Genomic DNA, 22415 nt, shown 5'->3' with positions numbered 1-22415 from the left:
CCTCCACAGCATCTTGGGTGAGCTGAAGCGAGGTACACCCACCGATCACTAGCCAATCGCAACGCAGCAATCGACCATTCATACTCACATTCACGTTTAGAAAAGCAAACGCGACACACCTTCAATTAACAAAAAAAATAAGGCTTTTATTATTAGTAGTAAACATAGTAAATTAATAATTTACAGATACAGTTTATAGACATGCCGAATATTGAGTTTCTGCATTTCTTGCGCACAGATATTTGAGTGACTTCAAAGAAATGCGCAAATTCTGTCCATTAAACCTGGACACCTATTAGTCATGAAGATGAGCTCTTTCTTGCCTTCTTCTGTTCGGCCTGAGGAGGAAACGTCAGATAGGCATTACATACAAATGGTTGTATTACAGAAGCCACATCCAGCACAGGACTGACTCTTACTCATTGGATGCTGCAGCCAGTTGCGGTCCATGTAGTAGAGATGGCAGCTCTCAAACTCCTTCTCGCTGTAGAAGGGCACCGACACTGGGATGAACGGGTCCATGTTGTCAAAGCCCCTCTAAATGACAAATGGGGAGAATTTAGAGTCTTTATCGTCTATAACCCACTTCAACTAAATGTTGAAATTCCCACATAAGTGTAAATGCAAAAAGGTTTGAGACATACCTTAAGAGGTATAATCATTAAATGTTGGTTAAAAACACTTCAGGAAACATATTTGGACATTTACATTATAATACAAGTGTAATGGTGTGAGAAAACGTGACACTTGAAACATCCTCAACAATTCCCTTAATGCAGGTACACATTTGTGATTATAACTTACCCGAGTTAATTTTCTTAATATTACAGCTTGCTTTTCCATATTATGACATTGTTCTCGTAATATTATTTTTTTCAATTTCAGCATGTTATAACTTTATTCTTGTAAAATTGAATACATTTTCTTGTAACATTACAAACTTAAGTCTCATTATCTGACTATTATTCTTAGAAAATTACAACTTTTCTGAATTTATACCGTTGCTACCATAAAATTGTCTTTTTTTTTCTTTTAATATGTTGTAGAATTATAACATTTTAAATATTTTCCCCATCATACAACTTTAATGTTGTAGAACTTTAACTTTTGTCTTGCAATTTTCTGACTTTTTTTAATAGTAAAAAAAAAATACAAATTTACAACTCTTATGACATTTGTTTCTGTAAATTACTACTTCTTCTATCAAAATTTAATTACTGCCTATTTTCCCATATTAGGAATTTTATTCTCATACATTTATACAATTTTTCTCATATCATGACTCTATTGAATAGAATAATCAGAATAGTATGGTTCTAAATATTGTGCCTATTTTCTGTGAATATTTCAACATAAGTCTCATAAAAATATCAACTTCATCAGATCTATTATATAGTCTTAGAAATATACAACTATTTTCACAGTATTGTTTCTCTCTCCTTTTAATTGTGGCCCTAGTACTCCTCGATACCGAAAAAGATGTGTAGTTCAAGCCCACATGTGCGTGTTACAGTAAGGCCTTTTCACACTGCACTTAGCACAGCGTGCTAATCAACTCATTCATTGTGTGTGTGCTGCCGCGGCGCAATGGCACAGCCGGCACCGTGCTACAGAGGCTGGCAGAACATGAGGCGGGTGCCTGCTGCTTCTGCCGCCGGGCTATTAGACTTCGATAAAACCTTGTGTTCATCTGCTGTGTTTCAAGTTAGCAAAGAATCAGACTAGCCAGCTCTGACCTCTCCCAGCAGCTCCTGAGGCAGGTACGATTTGGGCGGGTACACAGCTCCAGTTTGTGACAGAGTGGTGATGACGGCGCCTCCCGTCTGAAACCAAAAAGTTAGTCACAGGTGAAAAAGAGGGGGAAATATAATGAAGCCACACGTCTTCTCACCCAGTCGTTCCTCATCAGCTTCCTCAGGTTATATACCAGCGTGAGCTCATCTGGATCCACCTGGTGGCAAACGCAAACATGTCAGAACGTACGCGACTGCAAAGATGGCGTGAAAATTGGCTGGGTTTTACTCAACTGGGCTTTTGTCCTCCTTTTTCATACTGGACTTGCCCCACAGGGCGTTGACGGCGTCCACGGCTACGAGCAGGCGGAAGTCGCAGCCCGGCTGGCCGCTCTGCTGCTTCAGCTCCTTCATCAGCGCTCCCACCACGTCGCTGCTGCTCTTCACACGAGTGATACCCTGACATGGAAACACGCAGCATTTGAGTACAACAATCCACAGCTACAGTGGGGGGGAAAAAAAATAATATATATATATTTTTAAATCTATGCACCCCTAGGTGGTATTGTGACCCGTTTTTGGCTTTTTGATGGTTCTGACCAGGCCATTTTTAAATAAAATACTGCCATCACTGAGAATGTGGTTCTCCTTACTGATACTTTTTTTTTTTTTTTTAGAACCAATGCTGTGGAAGCTCTCTGCAAACCATGGCTTGTGCTGTAAAATAGGACTAGAAAAAAAGTCATAAAAAGCCTACTAGAACATATGAACTTTATTCAGGGTTAATCAGACGCACCTTAAATGGTAGTACGTACGTGCTGAATTTTTAAGGTTAAACTATACAAAAAGGAATTTATATGATCTTATCATGAATTTTCACGTGGCTGAAGCGTATCTCCAAAAATAAATGGGGGTTCATTGTACTTCTTTTATAAAGGGTTTCATGCATGGGATGAGTTCAAGCAGTGACGTGATGAAAAAAAGTCCGAGGCTGAAAAATAACAACCTGATCCACCAGCTCGCCAAGAGTGCTTCCCTCCTCTGTGAGCTCTCGCTTGGTCCACACATAGCGCTGCTTTGTCTTTATCTGCAGACGAAAGAGTAAAAAGTTGATTATGTTTTAATGTGACTAGACTTGCGCAATAAGACTTTTGTGTAGTTACAGTAGCTTTTTTGAAACAAAACAACTATTGCTATCCCTTGAAAAGCATTCAGCAACTTTTCTAAGAATTTCAGTTTCCGTTGAAAAACAACAAACATGCCTTCTTTGCTTTTTAGCTTAAAAAATACATTTAAAATATACATTTAGAGAGTTAAAGGAAAATGGAATCTTTTAGCAGCAAAAGCAGAATGCAATAAGCTATTTTCATTGTTTGTTTTTTTTACATTTGCAGTAAAAGTCCAATGTGAAAAATGAGTCATATCCTCAAACCTAATTTAAAAAGAAAAACAAATATGACAGTCTCTAACACAAATATCATGACTATGTAATTTCCAGATATAATTTTTTTTAATTATTCATGCATTACGAAATAAAAATAATACACAATTTTAAGTCTAAACGTCAAGAATAACACGCACTGTGCACCTTAATCAAGACCGAACATTTTAAAGGTAGAATTTTTGACACTGCTCCTGTATTGAATTCAATTAGATATCACAATTGACCTAACGGAAGTGCGTGCCGAGTATTCCTGTGCTGTCCAACTGTACATTTTATATTTCTGACAGAAAGATCTCATTGTCTGCACGCCGATGATTATATTTTAATTCAGCCAAGCAGATTATAACGTGCCAAAGCATAATGACTTGCATTAATGTCTCATTAAATAATTAAGCCCATCGTGCCTTGCAGCTGCCGGCAAGCGCCTGCTGCTTTATGAGCTCCGGCATGTAACCCGACCCGCTGTGACGACGCGATGAAGCCTCAATTTACTGTCTGGATGTGCCTTGTTAGTTACTGCTTGATGCGAATGCAGACTTATTCGATCACGCAGCTACGTAACGTAACATTTCGCTTTTACCTTGGACAGGAAAGGTTCGTTGGTGATTTTGAAGTTGCGCAACCACTCGGTGGCTTGTAAAGGCTGGTCGATGCGAGAGTTGTTGAAGGACGAAGGGATCAGCTCCTTGCAATTCTTCACCCAGCTGTGAGCTACGTGGAGAAAATATTTAAAAAACGCTTACTTGATTGGTAATCAATCGATGACTTGCTATATATTTTTCTCTGAATGTTATGAAATCATGTTTTCATGCAAGGGTCATATGAAGAAGAATATATACCAGAGCAGTTGTGACATAGATAACTTTAAGTAAAAAGCATTGGTAAGGCCACCCCGAAAAGAAAAATAATAATAATTATAGGCAGACAGGGATGTGATTTGACCAAAGTGAAATTATCTGAAAATTTAGCCGGGGGTCTGGGGGCCGCTGGCACCCAGCTAGGTCCAGCTCATGGGTTTTCCGTGTTTTTAAGTACTTTCAATGCACTCACATGACAAAGAAATAGACAAAACAACAGCATAAATTTTCAATGTATATTGAACTATCCCATATAAAATGGCAGTTTTAGTCAACTCAAAATCAGTCACATTCAAAAACATTGGACTGCCTTTGCTTTTAAAAACTATCACTGAGAATATCATCATATCTAACTAATGTGATTACTAAGTTAACACATAAATAATGTTGAGGGGTTCAAATTTCATGAACAAATAATTGTATCATGACCAAATGAAAAGTAACTCATATTAGAGCATACCACAAATGTCTTTGTTATAGCAGAAGATGTTATCTGTCGGAGTGATGTGCATACACAATGAACTACTAAAAAAAAAAAAAATTCGGATTTTTTTTTTTTGGGTGGAGATAAAAAAAGCGGAATTCCGCGAATTAGCGGAAAAATCACATCCCTGAGGCAGAGGATTAAAAAAAAGAAGTTTATTTTGGAGAAAATTGCATATCTTCACAACTAAAGTTTTAATTTACTAGGGATTTTTTAAAAAAAATATTTTAGATAAAACTGTAGTATATTTTTTGGATAGAAAAAATTGTATATTTGAGATTTTTTAAAAGTCTGCAGGAAAATAATAGTACATTTTCAAGAGACAGCCATCCAATTTGAGATTTTTTTTCCCTTGTAAAAATTGTCAACAGAGTGATCCAAACTATATTAAAGAACGATCACCACAATACTGTCAATTTCTATTGCTGGTATTTGAAATATCCTCTATAACTCTGAATCCCCTAAATCTGCATTACCATGATTGGTATTCAATTGAATCTGGAAGAATGTTAGCATTGTTCCAACACTGCAAACTTCGATATTTTTCATTGGCACTTTATGGCATTATTTTATAAGCACTTATTCAAGGCAATAATCAACTTTAAAATCATAATACAAACATCAAGTAATGATTAGAATGTCCATGCCTACGCAAATGCATTTTTCTTTAAAAATCTCACCATCAGGTATATGCAGCACCAACCATCCCTGCGTGTAGCAAAAGTGGACGGCGTGACAGAGAGACAATGTCTTGCCGCTGCCCCGTAATCCATCTGAACAAATCAATAAGGTTCATATACGGATGTAGACAGTCTTTTGTTGCGTATTGTCTTTCAGACTGTGTGATGAATTTGTCAAGGATACAGAACATATATCGCTGTATGGGTTTGCTTGTATCCGTTTCCTTCAGGTAGGAGATGACCTCCAGGGCGGGTTGCCTCACCATCACGGCCGCTTCGTTAAACGTCTTCAGCTGCACGCAATAAGCTCTCAGTTAAAATATACTGGTAAAAAAAAAGAAGAAGAAAGAAATCATCAAGCAGATAATTGTGTGGATGTGGAACCAACCTGCTTTTGATATCGTCGAGGGAGGCCATGAGGGAAGAGGGTGCGGATGTGTGCAGACGGCATAGTGTAAAACTGTCCAATGTGCTTCTCTGACTGACAAGCCTAAAATGGGGCAGAAATTCGTGAACGAATCAAAAACATGCAAATTCACACAACAAATGATGTTACACTTACTGTAGACCACACATTCATGCTGATATGTGGATGAGGAGCAGCTTTACTTACTGGATCATTCTCCTGTGTTCGAAAGACTGAGAAAGGCTCTGCTTCTGGCTCAACTACCAAGGCCTCCTGCTGCTGGCCTGATCCACTTGTGTGAAGCCACCGAACATGTGTCACCTACAAGAAAATATAAATACAGAAACATTACATAGCTAGACAACTGATTCTCCTGTTAAACGTTGTTTTAATGAGTTTGACATTCATGTAGAATTTTTTTTCTTTGCAAGTATATTTAACTTTTGCATTTAATCTTTTAAAGTTTGTGTTAAACATTCATTTACATAAAATCTATGTAACATATTTTTTGTACAATTTTTGGGTGCAGTTTTTACATGTCTAATATTTAAGGACAGTGTTATGCTTAAACAGACAGTACATAACTTTACCGTGGCTTACAATGATAAATTGCCCTAAGGAATAAAACCGCTGCATCTTTTTTTCCCCTAACACGGGGTCCTACTATGTTACTGTATATTAATGCATTGTGAGTGAAAATAGAGATATAGAAGGATGGATGGACAGATCGGTGAAATTGATGGATGGATCTCTGACTGCGTAAATTGAAGATTTATGCATTATAAAATCTTGCTTCTAAGCTTACCGTTTGCCGAAGCCTGAAGAACATTCTGTGAAGAGCCATCTTCTTCGATACAAAGTAAATCCAAGCGTTTTACCCAATTGTGCTTAATAAGTCTTTTTTTTCGGCACTGTCCTGTCACCTTATGTAAACACGTCTCAGCTAGCTGGCTAACAGGCTAGTAAATTACAGACGCTATTACTTCAGCAATTACAAACATACAGATACATTTACCAACACGCCCGGTCTTGAATTATTGTTTATAAAACGCTATCCTAAGGTTTACATTCCAGGACAACGTGGAGGATAAACCGCACGCACGACTGCGGTAGAAGTCAATGTGCCATACACGTCATGGGCGCCGCCATCACGCAGCCTGCCTGACAGGAAGTGACGTTTCACAACCGCCAATCAGGTTGCACGACTCCCAGGCAAAACAACAGTAAAATGGAGTTTAATGACTCTTCTTAATGTGCAATTCAATACATTTCTCAAAAGTACTGGAGTGAGAAAATGTTTTGTTTGGCTAGTGTCTAGATAAGATAGATCTAAGAAGAATATTTTCAGTATCAGCCAACTTTATTTAAAGGAGACGTGATGTTTTTGTTTGTTGTTGTTTACAATTCCCAGCTGTCTTACGTAATAACATGTCTGTGGCTTGCTTTCTTGAAAACACCCCAAAGATAAAAAATGACGGACATAGTTCTACAGCATATTTCTTGCCGTGGTGTAATTGCCTCGTTTTAGGTGTGGCACTGTTTCATGCACCCAGCTGCTTGTTTTTACATTACTAGCAAAAGCATAACTCAGAGCATGCAAGTGAAACAAGCGAGTGCCCAACAATGAAAATGTTTTTGAGGTGCAAGGCAAACACAAACACCAGCCCCCACCCTCCCAGCAACTTCTTTGAGTAATCAAGTAACTACCACATTTATCCATCCATTTTCTTAACCGCTTATTCTTTACATGCCTTTAAAAAATAATAATAATAATTTCATAGTCATGTGCTCTTTGTGTGCTACTACTATATAGCTTCTGCTTGACCTGGATTTCCACATTCCACAATTTTACTTTATTCTATATTTAAATTAGCAGGGCACTACCCTTATATGCCTGACTTAAAAATCATCTTCATTATCATCCTTTGCCTGCAGGAGTGTACTTGAAACCACTTGCCCATGGCTGCTCCATATGGCCCGTATGATACTGTACATAATCTACCCATCTTGCTGCAAGACACTACTTGCTTACTTTTTTGGCTTTCTTCCCAAATCCTTATGCTTTTATGAGTCGTAATTTGTCTTCCCTTGTTAATTGCTCCCCTTCCTCTTTACTCTGCCTTTTTTTAATGTCACATGACTTCCTGGCTGCGGTCAAATGATGCAGCATGCTCCATCATTGCGTTTATGCTTGCAGGCAGCTTGCTACATCCCCAAAAATTGGGGCGCTTAACAACCCAAAAAGTTGGGTCAAATTGACCAAATAGGGGGTTCTTTTTGACCTAAATTGGATTATTTTGGATCCAAGTGCATCATGAGCCTTGGGTCAAAGTTATTACAAAATCTTCAAGCTTCTGCTCGAAAGCAAAAATAATGTCAGGAAAAGCATACTAGAACAGCTGAAAATTAATATGGGTTAATCAGGGTTATCATTTTTTTTCATATCATTAAAACCTAGCATTTGAACATTATGCATTATAAAATCTTGCTTCTAAGCTTACCGTTTGCCGAAGCCTGAAGAACATTCTGTGAAGAGCCATCTTCTTCGATACAAAGTAAATCCAAGGTGTGTAGACTTTTTATAGCCACTATACTGTTATACATGGTTAAAGCTGAACAAATGTGCACTGATCTTCTTTTAAAAGGTTAACATTCCATAAGTAATTTACACATTGTTGTGTGCTGGATGTTTTGGGGTCAGTGTACACGAACCGAAAGCGTAGCAAGCACAAGCACAAAAGGTGGGAGGCGACGGATGAAGATAAAGCATTAAAAAAAATGTTGCTCCAGGGCCTCCTGAAGCGTTAGTTAATCCTCTATGCAAAAGCTTGATTACCAACCAGGCCAAGCAGGGAAAACTGTCCCAGATACCAGAGCCCCGAGTCGGCATCTTTTGCAGTCATCAAATTAATACATATCCCCCCCACAAGAGCACAATATCACCATCAGTGATAACAATTGAGCGATTAATGTCCTGTTGTCTGCCCGGGGATCGGGAAGGCTTTCGGCTCTGATTACTTACTTTTATGATTATCAACAATAATTGCATCGTATTACTCAAAAGAAGATAGGCTTTATTGATCCCCGAAGAAAAATTGTTGCACAGCACTAGTTAAACTGATGATTTGGGTTTTGCTTTACCGTTGGGCCTGTTCAAGTCGGAATTTGACCATAGTAAGTATGAATGAAAATGAAGGATTGACTCTTTATTGCGACACAGGTCAGGAAAACCTTCACATTACGCCTTTATCATTAAAGTTTAGACTGAAAGGCTCATTGTGTAGATCATAAAAATGTGTCTTAACAGTAAATAACGGCTTTGATTTCGACAGACATTGGGACAGATTATCTATTTAGGACATCTTGACTGTGAGCCAGACGTGTTAACCACTTGACTGTGTTTACTTTGAGTTATTACTAAAAATTCATGAGTCAAAGTCCATGCCGAGTATAGATTCGAACCTAAAACCTCAGAACTGTGAGGTAGTTTACTAATATTGGTATGTATTACTAAAATGAATGAGTCATGAGTCACCAACTGCCCTCATGAAATCCCTTGCTACAGCTATCAACCTTCTCTTCTCTCTCTCCCTCTCTTGTCTTGTAGCTCCATCCTCATCATCTTTCTTCATTTTTTTTTCTTTCTTCAAATGTACAGTACGCACTCTCCCTCCCTCCGATGAGCTCATTTCTAATCCTATCTAACCGAGTCACTCCTAAAGAGAATCTGAACATCTTCATTTCCACCACCTCCAACGCTGCCGCTAAGCCGTACATCATGGCTGACCTCACCTTTGTCGTAAAAACCTTTACCTTCATCCTTCCTAGCAGAGGCTCTTTTATCACATTTATCACATTTACTCCACTTGTTCCAAACGGTTTGTCTTCCTTTCTTTTTACCTCCTTTTGGCACTCACTCATCATTATTCTGGACTGCTGGCCTAACATATTTAAAGTTAAATACTTAAATATATTTTTTAAATTTTTTCCAATTTGTCCGTTTTAAAAATCCAATGTGGCCCTTGAGCTCAAAAGTTTTCGTCTCGTACTCTCTTATGAAGGCCAATGCAGTTGTATTCACTGCTCACCTTCTTCCTCATCCTCGCCCCGCACACATACACAAGGTAGTGATGAGTTCAAGGCCCGTGGGACACAACTAGACGCATTCTGACTGGCGGGAAACGACGCAACTTTTTCAGCCCGGGAAGTAACCAAAAAAATAAAAAAATCGACACTACAGCTGAGAGCAACCAGCGCGCCCCCTAACGACGGACTGAGAACTGCCTACTGTATGATTATGAAAACACTCCCGCCAATGTACCGAAGCTCGCTCCGTAGAAGCTGTGTTTTTATAACCTTTTTACTCGTCTGATCCACGCCACGTCATTCACGCGCGGGGAGAAGTCAGTCGTCACACGGGTGGGCGGAGGTGGCGGTACTGCACGGTACGACGGAGGCGGGAAAAGGATCCGGACAGCAACACCTTAACCTCCCGCGTCTTAAACGCAGTTTGCTCCGGGACGCTCTCGCTGCTTTTTCGGGGTTGTTAGGTAAGTAGCCTGCGTCGCTTTTATACCGGATTGTCACGGCTACGCCGCGTGGGCCTGTTAGCGCCACGCAGCATTGCTAGTGTGCACTTTGCGCTAATTTTATCCCTTGTTGCCAAGTGTGTCCTGCGTGTGCACGCTGCTGTCTTTTCCCGCCAGTCAGAGGAGGGGGGCGAAAACAACAAGGTGGCGCATTTTAGCTCTCACTTCCGAGTGTGTGTGTGTTGGCATTAAAACTACACATGCGCGTGCGTGTATGTTGTTGTGTGCCAGCCAGGCGTGATGTTGTGATTTTAGTGCGTGGACGCTCTCCTGTGACTCTGACAGGAGTGCGGCAACACCCCCGCTGCCCATACTGGAAGTAGCTCCAGTGGAAATGTCAGCGAGCCTACGCAGCTGCCATCTGGGTACAAAATGTACGCATGACACATTCACGAGGACACACCGTTGTGTGTGTGTAACACACTCAGACAACAAGTAGAGGATGCTACTTAAATTGAGAGAGGGCCGAGGCTGTGTTAGGGGTTTAGAAACTGAGGCCAAAACAGGTCCCAGGGCAGTTTTTGGTATGGATGTATCAACATCGATACAACACTTTATCCGCTTTATTGCTTCGATACAACGACACTGATACCACTTTACCACCTTGAGATATGAGCGGTGTTCGGATGATTTCTTTGCATTGATTTACGATGCTTAAAGCGCTGCATGGTGGCAGATAACACAACTCAACTCACTTGACAGTAAACAGCAGTTTAGCAGATTGTGAACAATTCTAAAAAAGAGGCTTCAAGCTGTTTAATGTCACTTACACTTACTGTCAAACTAAATGTAAAACTAAGAGAATTGCTCATCGTGTATCTCACCAAACCACATACTTTCAGGAATCTGTTATCTTAAAGTTAACACGCAATGTAAAATGTCAAAGAAGGGCTAAAAAACATGGATATTTGAATACTAGTGGTGCATTAGTACATATAGACAGGAATATATTCTTTATCCTCTGTGAAAAACGGCTAGCTCGAGTCACTTACAGTAGTGGTGAAACTCTTCATTTGTGTTTGCGTGACAGTATTAGACTGCCCTCTTGTGGAACGTATCCATCATGGCTGTTTTTACACTGACAGAGCAAATTAAAAAGCATTTATGCATCCAAAATAAACATAAATAACTCGGTAAATGTCAACACAGAAGTAAACGACAATACATAAAAAAAATTCAAAAGCTACAAGTGTTTAGCTCTTAACTGTTGGCAATCATTCTGCTTATGTCATAATGAACATACGTCATATTAAACATATTTAGATCATGTTGAATATCTATTCATTTTTTTATGTAGCATATTTAGTTACATTATGAATATAACTAGTAGTTAAAACCGTATTCAATTGTCTATGCTTTACCTGTAGTTTAGATTTACAGCAGTTTTTTGTTTTTGTTTTTTTGTTTACATTATGTGTTGTATGAGCATTCGTGGACATACGTCATCTCTCAATGTATTTCAAGGACGCCAAGCTTGCGTTGCCGGTTTATATCCCAGCAGTGAGATTATATGCTGCAACTGCATTGGCAGATATCAGATATGTGACGGATTTTTATCCTCGTTTAGAAGAGTGATTCTTAAGATCTCCGATTCCATGTCTTGTTATTTTTTTCTAGTCATGCTGGCATGACGCATAACCCAATTGTGCCACATGAGAGCAAAAAAAAAAAAAAAAAACGGAATTGTGTGCATGCAGTGGAAATCCCGCTTTAGCTACATTGGTGGTCAATAAAAGAGCTCTATGGGGGGTTACTTGAATGTATATTTATGGTACCATAGAGAGAAATTTGAGTCGAATAATTAACCACATGGTACATTAATGAAGTTACAGTGGCTTATCACTGGGTTGGTTGGTACTGTAAAATTTCCATAGTTGTACAACTATGGAGACATTACCTGCAGCTTTAGGATTCTGGTGAAAGTGCAAATTGTTGAAGTACAGAGAGGGCCTGATTTTTTTTTTTTTTACAGTGGATTTCCATTCTTATGGCTGCAACGTAACCCTAATTGGCACGGAAGTTAGAAAAGTATGAAAAACAGCTGTTCCAAAAATGAAGCGACCAAAACAAAAACAGTAAGTAGGTTGCCAACTGAGTGTGCTTCCTTGTGCTTCGTGAGGACGTATTCTTACGCTGCATTGCAAACTAGTTAATGAACTGTAGAATGTTGTATGTCAGTAGAGCCGTTAAAGTGACGACCCCTTGTTGATTAATGTTTTACCTTTTAGGGGTAAAACAGCTTTTACTGTGGTAGTAGTGGCACTCTCGAAGGTTCTGCTTTTTTAACCCCTGAAACTTGACCCTGGATTTGGCTACCTTGGGCTATAATAAACCATATGGGGGTTAATGGGCTGGAACCCATAAAGTTTAAAATGGGCTATTGTTTACATTTTTTTTATTGACTATGCGAAAAATGAACTGATGACTGTAGAGGTCTCACGATTAATCGATTAATCAACAACTAATTGATCATTTGTTCATCATGTAGTGTACTATAGTCGTTGTTTAACTTTGTCCATATTCTGATTTCAGCCTCTCAACAGTAATTCTTCTCTGATGTCTGAAAGCAGACTGATTATCATTTGTTTAATCAATATAAAAAAAACAAATATATTAAAGTTTCAAGTTAAATACAACGGAACTGTACTTGGGTTGTGATTCTTTCCTGGACCACTAGAGGGACAGTAATCCCCAACCCATCGCATGGGTTATTTTCCAGACCATACCCATGTAATATATTGAGAGAGAGCAAGAGCAATGGATAACACAAAAATGTTGGACAAACAGGATTAAAATAAAATATTTATTATCAAATTGAATTAATTTAATAAATTTATTATTATTAAAATAATAATTAAAAAAATAAAAATAAACATGTGACAATTTTCTGCAAATTATTTGATGGACTCGAAATCTACGGCTCACGGAACCTTGAGGCCTGGGGACCCCAGTTTGAGAACCACTGTTTAAAAGCGCCACTTCTATTCTATAAACAGTTTGACAAATTCAAGAAGAATCGAAAAATTCTTGTTGTCTCCCCTTTTCTGATTGTCGTGTCAACTTGCATGCGTCGGTGAGGAGGAGGCGCCCGAGGCTTTTTAACACCACATCCTGACATCCAGCTGAGCTCCCGCGCCGGTGCTGTTGTCAGGCAGATGCTCACAGTTATTGATGATGATAATGCCGCCGCCGCCATTGGACGCCGGAAAGACGGCGGGGGCCATTATCATGATTTAATCGTCGCCTCAGCGCTGCTGAGGAGCCCGAGCTCACTCTGTGTGTCAGGTCCACCCATCATCCTGTCACGGGAAATAGCTGCCGGTCCAATGTTGGGATAATTTAGAGTTATGTTTGGGCGGAATAGTCTAAGAGTGTATAAAAGACTGTTAATACGCATGCAGAATGGACTTCTCCTAAGTTGGAGGACCTGTCACATTTATGTATAAGAGTTTAAATTGTACAGTAACCCGTGCGGAGGTATGCTATTTATGAATTCGCCTACAACGAAGCTTTTTCATGAGCTAAAGACACCATCTTTTTATACAGTATAGTTTTACTACTCCCACGAGCTTTATACTGATTAAAACACATTTTCTAACAGAAACAAAAATGTATAGGAAATACAGTACATATTGTAGTGTCTTGTTTACATGCATGCACCTTTAAAAGGCGGGGCCATAGGTCGCATGTGAGGGTCTGGGCATGAGCTGTGGCTAACAGCAGTTCCTGTATGAGTGTGCAACTTTACTTTTCTCCTGGAGTAAAATAAAAGGCTGAAAAGTGCATCAGCGACTTTTTCACTTGTAAAAAAAATAATTGTGATATATATAGTAGGGGAGCATAACGATAAACAACAATATTGCCAGGGAGAGCTGTATTCACGTTTTTTCTTTCAAACCTCTCAGCTATTTGTTGAGAAACTCACCTGTTCACGGCTCAGTGCATTTGCTGTACGATACCACAAGATGACACCAAAGCCCGGGCTAAAAGGAAAGTAACAATTGGTGTCAAGGAAGTATCTTGAAGTGATGCAATTCGACTGTTCTAAGATCTTTGAATGTTGGGGAGGAGTTAAGTTTAGCCTGGTTGTTATGCTGACTGGCTATTAAAAAAATCGAACTAACAAATGAGTTACAGTATAGTATAGTTATTATTTTTATGGCTTGTGACACACTTCAGGGTTTCCCCCAGTGCTGTATAGGCCAGGCGGGCTGCAAGGCTTTGTATCTAAATCGAATCATCTGTAAGATATTTATTTTTGAGGGTAACGTATTAATTTAAAATGATATTGAAGTGTTTAGGGATCAGAGCTTTGTGGTATAGAGTTTTTTAAAAAAAAGTAATTATAAACATAGGGACCGGTGTCACATAAGTTTTCTTATGCTATTTGGGGCAACGCTCGGTCTCTATCCCCCTGTGAATAATGTACTTCCTTATGATTTACGAGATGGCCATTAATGAAGATGTTCAACAGCGTGCTTCATTCTAATTTCACAGCAGGGTTTGGCGGTGGAAATATTTTCCAAAGGTCTTACGTAACGTCCCTTACTGGAACTGATGTTGATTTGAGCTCCTCTGTCTGATTCGAGCAAATGGTTTTTGGGGATGTGTGTGTGTGTGTGTGTGTGTGTGTGAGGGGGTGGGTTCTAAATGAAAACATTATCCAGAATGCTCCTGAGGCACTTGAGTGGATGTCATAAGAGGCGCAAGAATGCTTCGCAAGGTGTGTTTTTTTTTATTGTGAAATGAATGCCTCCCTTGATGCGAGCGCGAACGTTATGAAGGACGGTCGAAGGCTGCGTCCATTTGCTGCGCCGGGGTCCAAATTTGGGCTGAACCAAGAGCGAGTTTGTTTTGGTGGGGAGAATGTTATTTTAGGGCGTGTTACTAGCTGTAATGTCACATTAGACGTCCATTTACAATGGGGTCAATGAAAAGCTTACTTGACTCAGAGGAAGCAATGGGAGGAGAAGGAATTTGCGCTCCTTTCCAAAAATAAGTTTCCCCCTTTTCCCGACGCGGTGTTACCATGACTGAGAGGGGGAGGGGAGAGGGGGGGGTTGTTCTCGAGTATCGTGAATGGAGGGATTTAGGTGGAAAAGGAGGAAAAGAATGAAGTGTAAGAGGAAATATGGTTGTCATTAACAGGAATATAATGTTTGAGCTGACCATTCAGCTGTGTGGTCTACTCAGAGTGAGAGAGCGAGAAAGAGAGAAGGGAGGGGAGGGGGCTAATAGAGAATGCATGCGAAAGCTTACTGCCAAAAATGAGACGGGGAGTTTTTCGGAGAGAAAAGAAAGTACAGCCCAGCGCCAGGAAGGGAAGAAGGAGTAGCTGAGAACAGAAGGCGCAAAGATGGCGGCGAGAGGGGGGAATGGAGTGTGGAGCGATCCGTATCGAGGGGGCTTAAAAGTGAAAGTTTTTCTCAGCCGTAAGTTCACCGTTTTTCAATTATGTGACTAAGTCTTGCTTCCAGTCAGTTGAGTGCAGGCATTCTGGGAATCGACTCGTGTTGATTAGCCCCCCGGGTCTTCCGTGTGATGAGATCATCTGTGGACACACACTGTAGCGCCGCTCTGCAGCTGCCCGCTTGAAAGGGGACTTTCCTCCCCGTTCCCGTGCTGCTGTTGCTGCTCAGCATCTGTGCTCACTGAAGTGACTAATCACTGGATTCTATTTTCCTCTCTCACTGTCTTAACAGGCGTTTTGTCAGCTCAAGCCCAAAGGACATGATCTGCCTTTGCCGGATGAACAAGCTCAACTGAGTGTTTTCGTCTTCTTCTTCAAAACCTCACCTCCATCTGCAGGAAAACTCCTTCAGTGGTGTACTGGGAACTATTCAGCCCTCTTTTCCTCCCCCCCCCTGACTTCTCTGATGGATCAGAGAATGAAGGGGGGCACCCCTTTACTGACAGACACACTGGATGCTACCTCTGTACCCGAGGACTTTGAGCAGGACCAAGAGAAAAGAAAGCGTGTAGAGACGGAGGCTTCGGACGTGGGGAAGGAGGAGGACAGGCGAGGGAAGAAGAGGGAAGGGGACAAGGGGGCGGTGCTGGAGTTGCTTATCGAGGGGCGCTGTGGGGGCGCGGGGCAGCAGCAGCTTCAGATATGTGGCAGAGAGACCAGCTGCCCTGACGGGAACGTGCGACTCCGCATCGGAGTGCAAGCCAAGCGCACCAAGAAGCCGCCCAAGATCTTGGAGAGCTACGTCTGCAAGCCCACCATCAGAACCTATCAGAGGCAGCAGGGTCGAGGGGGTGCGTTGCCCTCCAGGACCGCCACCAATCCGGACGACGGGAGCAGGGACAAGCGCTCAAGCTCTGATGGCACCCAGACCACATGCAAACAAACGGCTTCTGCAACTTCGCCGTCATTATCAACACCATCAGCAGCAGCAGCAGCAGCACAGTCTTTAACACCAGCAAATGCTACTGTTTCCACCATAGCCTCAGCCACCGCCAACCCAGGGACCAAACAGGTGAGTTAAACCTGCTTTAATGGCATAAACAAACTCAAACAATATCTTTACTGTTTACGATATGCTGGCCTTACGTGCAAACTGTTGCTTATTTACACATCCAGCTTTCATGGGAAACATTCATTCATGCGTCTCCGCCGCGCTGAGACAGGGCTGTTAAAACCGCGCCATAAGAGCAGGAACAATAAAACTGTTGTCGCTAGAGCAAAACAATGAGCTGTAACTCACTATTAAAGCTCCGTAAAGCTGATGGGAGCCACAGAGACGGGTGATAATTCTCTGTAGGTTCGGCTCTACGAGTGACTCTTGCTTCTGCAAGGGCACATGCATACAAGCTTGTAAACTGCTGGTATTCAAACTATTATTGTGTATGAACGCTGAGAAACAAGCATCAAAACAACTCCCTTATATTTTAATAGATAGTATAAAGCTGGAGTGTCATTTCTCAACTGATAGGAAAGAAAAGAAGAGTTTTTGTTTTTGACTGGGATTAAGGATGCAATAAAAACAGCAGAGGCCCCAGAATTGAACCCTGTGGAACACCATACGTTCCGTCATATGAATTCACATTGCACATATTTGTCTGACCACTTTGTTTTTTTGCCCGACATAGTTAGTATGAAGGAATTACAATAATAAAGAAATAACACAATGTACCATCACAAATGTTTACAACTGGTCGCACTAAATTTGCTGCACCACAGATAGGCCAAGCAATGTAGCGGGATCACCTGCAGCCAATGATGGCCAAGCGGGTCGGCTATCTGTCTTGACCTCCACTGAACCTCAAAGACTGATCACCGAACCCCTTGGGTTCAATCGAACCCAGGTTAAGAACTACTGCGCTAATGATGACTACGGTGCATTCCATTGTGCGTACAAATTTGGATTACGTCATTGCCGTAACAATGGAACCCTGGTCAGGGTAAACAGACACCTCCTTCTATATATATTATATTTCAGCTAAGTGAGGAGATCCGTCTTTTTCTGAGAAAATAGCAGTTTGTCCTTGTAAGGATAAGTGGTACACAAAATGGATGGAGGGATGGATTGTTAGCTGAAGCTAGTTCCAAAAGTGTACTCATACATTATTAATGGCACATATGCACAATAGCTTTGCATTGGTCTTTTCTGTTGCGAACCACCAGGCGTGCTTAAATCACCTAGCTGTGTGGTGCGCCATCATAAGGTCAAATGAGCAATTGTCTCAATACTTAAAAGCAAGCAGCACATTTAACTAAACGGGACCTATAAATAGGACAGTGGCACAGCAACCACTTGGCCATTACAGGCATTGGTCCATCAGTCCTTCTGACGATGGCCTGAGGGGAAGCTTATTGCTTTAGCTGCACAAACGCCACTCAAGCTGCCGCCTACCAAAATTAAAGGACAAGTACAAAATGTCAGACCTCCTCATCTGTATTAGTGGCAATTTATAGCGACCAATAGCGCAGCTTTCTCTCGCTGCCCGACACTCTATATCGGTCCTTCTCTTCTATTTTTACATCCCCTGGTTTCTCTACCTGCTCTCATTTATCTTTCACTCCCTTTCTGTCCCGCTTACCACCCTTTTCTGCTGTCTCTAGTATTGTGTCTCTCCTTTCTGTGTCACCCCCCCCCCCCCCATTCCCATTTCCATCACCTCGCTCCCTGTGCCCTCCTTTCTCTGCCTGATTGAGTCACTTTGTCCTCAGTCTGGACTTTAATGGGCGGACAAAAACAAAAGCATTTCTGTTATTGTCAATGTCTCCCTCCGCCACTGTCGTCAGTTAAACTGTTGTCAACAGCAGACGTATTGGATCTGCCTGTCATACTGTAGCAGTGCATGACAAAAATTGCATATTTTTACTTCCCAGGTTCCTCTCAAACTGGCGGCTAACACAGAAGTGACTCCTGGCGGTTTGTCGGAGAGAGGGAAGAAAGAAAAGACTCCAGGCATCCATGAGCAGCCGCCCCCTGCAGTGATCAAACCGTGTTCGTCCACCTCAAACCAGGACGCTTCCGCTACCCTCTCCAGGTCGTGCTCCAAATCGCTGCCTGGAAGGGAAACCATCAAGAAACACAATGGTGCGGTTCAGTCCAAGAAAGGACTTTCGAACGGGGGATGCTCTGAAGACAAACTTGGAGATGCCCTATCAATCAAAACTGCAAAACACAGCAGCTCCATTTCTTCTGTGGACGCCGCACCTCCGGGTTCTTCAAAGACAGAAATTTGCTTGCTGCAAAAGAGTAACTCCCCCTCGGTTACCGCTAAATCAAAATCCTCCCCCACTCTGGATATGTCTTCTGCCCAGTCACAAGTTCAGGAAGCTTCACTGAAGCGCTCTAATGACAAAAAGAGAGATAAAGAGCGGAAGGTAAAGAAAGACAAACGAAAAGAAAAGAAGCCAAAGGGAGATGGACTGGAAAATCAGGGAGTAAAGAGTGATAATAGAAAGGAAGAAATCAAAAAGAAGAAGAAAGACAAAGGAAAAGATGGCAAATTGCGACAGGGTAAAGAACATAAAAATAGTGCTGAACCGAAGACTGGAGAAAAGGCTGAGAAAAGCAAGACCAGCCTAGAGAAACACAGAAAAGAGGACACACGCTCATGCGGAATGGGTACATTTGATAACCCATATAAAGTAGCAGACCAAGGGAGATCTGATGAAGGAAGCATGAGAGATCATATCAAACAAGCCGAGCTACAGCCAACGACTGCTGACAGCAGTCAAAAGTCAAAAGAGAATGACATTGTCAAGTATTCAACAGTGCCACCAAAGCATCCAGTGTCATCTTCTGCCCCACCCCCTCTTTCTCCACCATCCTCCTGCCAAGAGCAGGACAGCAGACCACTGAAGAAACGTAAAGCCCGAAGGCCCAGCTGGACGAAGCTGGTACACCGAGCTCAGAGAGTGGAAAATCATGAAGCAGATCCTCAACAGAGCTTCTCTCAGAAGTTGCCTACTCACTCGAGTCCCTCTTGCTCCCCAACCTCCTCCACAGCAAAACCATTATCCCCAAAACAGAATCCCACCGTATCTGATCCTAAAGAGACTGCAGCCAAAAGCCCTACCACCTCGACCCGAAAACGGGTCCGACCCAAATCCCGCACCATGATCTTTAATGAATCTCCTCTAAGACTTTCCCCTGAGGAGGTCGCCTTTCTGGAGTGCGATGACATTCAGAAAAGCCCCGTGCTGGACCCAAGCCCAAAGAAGCGCGGCCGTCCTCGCAAACAACCCCTAAATACAACAGACGTCACAGATAAGAACAGAAATCCGCCTCCTCTTCCTCCTGATAAGGGAAACAGGCAGCTAAAAATCAGGAGGCTGATTAATGAGATGAAGAAAAGGAAGAAGAAGAAACTTCACAAGGTAATGACGTCTGACAATGCAGTAAAGGAGAGTAAGAACGTTAAAGATGTCGCAAATCCTCAGAGAACATACAAAAAGATTGCGCCTCTGACAGTGCCCACGCTGTCCGACTTGTCCTCCTCCTTTGGGACCAAGCTGGGCCCTCAAATCAATGTGAGCAAGAAAGGAACCATCTATATGGGCAAGAGGAGAGGGCGCAAGCCCAAATCCCAAATGATTCGCCAGAATTCCCACAGCTACACTCAGTCGTCTTTGTTTAGCCAGCCCACTGAAACATCTCTCTTCATGTCCAACCAGTCCCAGCCTCCTGCCGCCCACCCATTTCCATCCCCATCCCTCACACACTCCAGCGGGGCCCAGAGCCCTTACAGTGAAGGAAGTGTCGCAGAACCAACATCCACTCTGCTTTTTCCTCCCCCGTTTTCCCTCCCGTCGCCGTCGTCCTCCTGCACCTCGCCCCGTCCCACGTCCAACTCCTCTCTCTCGCCCTTTGTGAAGAAAAGTTGTCCGTGCCAGGGCAGGCAGCACTTCCCTTTTCACCAGTCGTCATGTAAGCTCTCCTCTCCCAGCGCGCCGCTCCATCCCACGTCCAACTCCCCTGGCCACCTCAAAGACGCCACTCCGTCACCCAGGAGTGAAGCGCACAGCGAAGAGACGTTGCCCAGTGATAGCGGGATTGGAACGGATAACAGTGTCTGCGAGCGAAGGGAAATGAGGGGCGTTAGAGGCATGCTAAGGTTGGGTCAAGGGTCTGGTGGGATTCTCGGAGGTCCGAAACGTTCCTCTCTTGCGGACCCTCTCATGACCAGACACAAGAATCCTATTGGCAACTCAACTTCCATGGAGCGGCACCGACATAGGCACAGGCGGCGGGATTACAGCTGCCCCGCTTCCTGTAATTGCCTGTGTCCCTGCTCTGGACATAACAAGTGCACTCATCCAGATTACTTCCCTTGCATTGGTCACAGCGCACTGAAGAGACAGAAAAACAAACACAAAAAGAAACACCAGCAGCTACTCATGCAGGATCCAGAGTTTCTGTCTGAACTGGAAGAGCTCATCGGTCAATTCAGTGAAGTCCACATTGGCCGGCGAGGCTGGGCCAGATCAGAGGTTGGCCAGGCTTTTGACGGGAGCAGGCGCCATCACTCCTCGCATTCTCACCGCTCCAATATCTTCAGGATCAATCTGAATGGCTTTTATTCTCCTCACCCTACGCCTTACGCCGCGAACCCCTCCTTCTCCCCTCAGTCTTTTTACCCCTGCCAGACGTTGCATTGTAACAGAAAGCCGGAACGCAGACAGTGTGGCTGCCCATCAAAGTTCCAGGAGACAATTGACAACATGGGGTTCTACAGCAGCTACCCGCCAGCCACAACACTTTACCATCATCTCCCTGGCTCGTACCCACTTCCATCTCCTCACCAGTATGCCTCGCAACAACCCCACCATGCCCACATCCTCCTGAACCCCGCCAGGTTCCATAGGCGGAGGAGCAGGCTGCTGAGGGAGGGGGCCCTCGGTGGGGAGATTGAAGGCAACGGAGGAGGCCTCAATTTAGGGTACCCGTCAAGCCTCTCGTGCGACTGCGGTCACAAACATAAACACAGGCAGAGGCTCTGTGAACGTAACGTGGAAGAGGATGCAGCGTTAGAGCATGAGGAACAGGAGGACATGGTGGCGAGAGAGACCTTCTCCACTACAAAGTCAAGGTTCATTTTGGGCCAAGGAGGAGGGCGCAAGGGCACAAGAGGAATAGGGGGCCTGCTCTCCAAAGAGTCACCTTGGTTACGTGAGAATGCAAATCATTCTTTCTCTGCTGCCACATCATCATCATTGTTGGCAGAGAGATCAAAACATGCATCTCTCTTCTCCGTGGGCCTGGGCTCTTCTCACTTGTCTTCGTTCGGAGGGGGTTGGGGCGGCCTGGGTCAAAGTTGGACCAAACTTCGGGGTGCGGGGTTTCCAAACAACAGCTGGGGGTCCTCCGCTGGACGCGCACGCCCGATGATCCCCTCCGACCTGGAGGACGATGACAGAGATGACGTTCATCACCTGAGCAGGACATCGCCGTCCCCGACGCACACCAACCTGTTCACGTCGGTGGACGTGGCAACAGGGGGGCGTGGCTTGAGGAGCGGCTCGGCCAGCAGGAATCTGGGAAGCGGAGACAGGTCATGGAGGACGAATGAGCCAGCTTGGACAGAAAGGAGAGAAGCAGGTGAGATGTTGCTAAATTCACCAGTAAACAACAGTGACCTCGATCAGGAGGTTTCTACTCGGGATGGGCATTTAACTTTTAGCAGAAATTAACCTTCAATAAGTCGACTCATTATTATTTCTTAATTTTTCATTTCCATGCCAAATTCGCCCATTGAGCAGAA

At 42.9% G+C, this 22415-nt stretch overlaps 2 protein-coding genes across 7 annotated transcripts in view; one reads left to right on the top strand and one right to left on the bottom strand.

Moving 5' to 3' along the window:
- Positions 1-120: 120 nt before the first annotated feature.
- Positions 121-9913, bottom strand: dap3 (death associated protein 3). 3 transcript variants are annotated; one of them, XM_077576028.1, is made up of 12 exons: positions 9693-9913; positions 5812-5925; positions 5587-5688; positions 5383-5491; positions 5199-5291; positions 3758-3888; positions 2740-2820; positions 2028-2192; positions 1892-1951; positions 1737-1823; positions 420-537; positions 121-338 (listed from the first exon to the last, which is right to left on the bottom strand). In XM_077576028.1, the coding sequence occupies exons 1-12, from the start codon at positions 9702-9704 to the stop codon at positions 253-255; spliced, it is 1158 nt and encodes a 385-aa protein (XP_077432154.1). In that variant the 5' UTR covers positions 9705-9913; the 3' UTR covers positions 121-252. The 3 variants fall into 3 exon arrangements, with proteins under 3 accessions (XP_077432154.1, XP_077432153.1, XP_077432152.1); XM_077576027.1 differs by lacking the exon at positions 9693-9913 and adding an exon at positions 8106-9582; XM_077576026.1 differs by lacking the exon at positions 9693-9913 and adding an exon at positions 6410-6816.
- LOC144057972 (uncharacterized) overlaps positions 9859-22415 on the top strand; it is a 30541-nt gene continuing 17984 nt past the window's right edge. Inside the window, exons 1-3 of one of the 4 annotated variants that reach the window (XM_077576022.1) lie at positions 9859-10154; positions 15896-16675; positions 18532-22252. In XM_077576022.1, coding sequence (XP_077432148.1) covers positions 16070-16675; positions 18532-22252 — 4327 coding nt within the window. In that variant the 5' untranslated portion in view covers positions 9859-10154; positions 15896-16069. Of the gene's footprint in view, positions 10155-15362; positions 15626-15895; positions 16676-18531; positions 22253-22415 lie in introns of those variants that run through there. The other 3 variants (XR_013295358.1, XM_077576020.1, XM_077576021.1) reach the window with 3 other exon arrangements.

Source organism: Vanacampus margaritifer, chromosome 9, assembly GCF_051991255.1.
Source record: "Vanacampus margaritifer isolate UIUO_Vmar chromosome 9, RoL_Vmar_1.0, whole genome shotgun sequence".
Taxonomy (NCBI): Eukaryota; Metazoa; Chordata; class Actinopteri; order Syngnathiformes; family Syngnathidae; genus Vanacampus; species Vanacampus margaritifer.
This window is presented reverse-complemented; position numbering and strand designations above follow the sequence as displayed.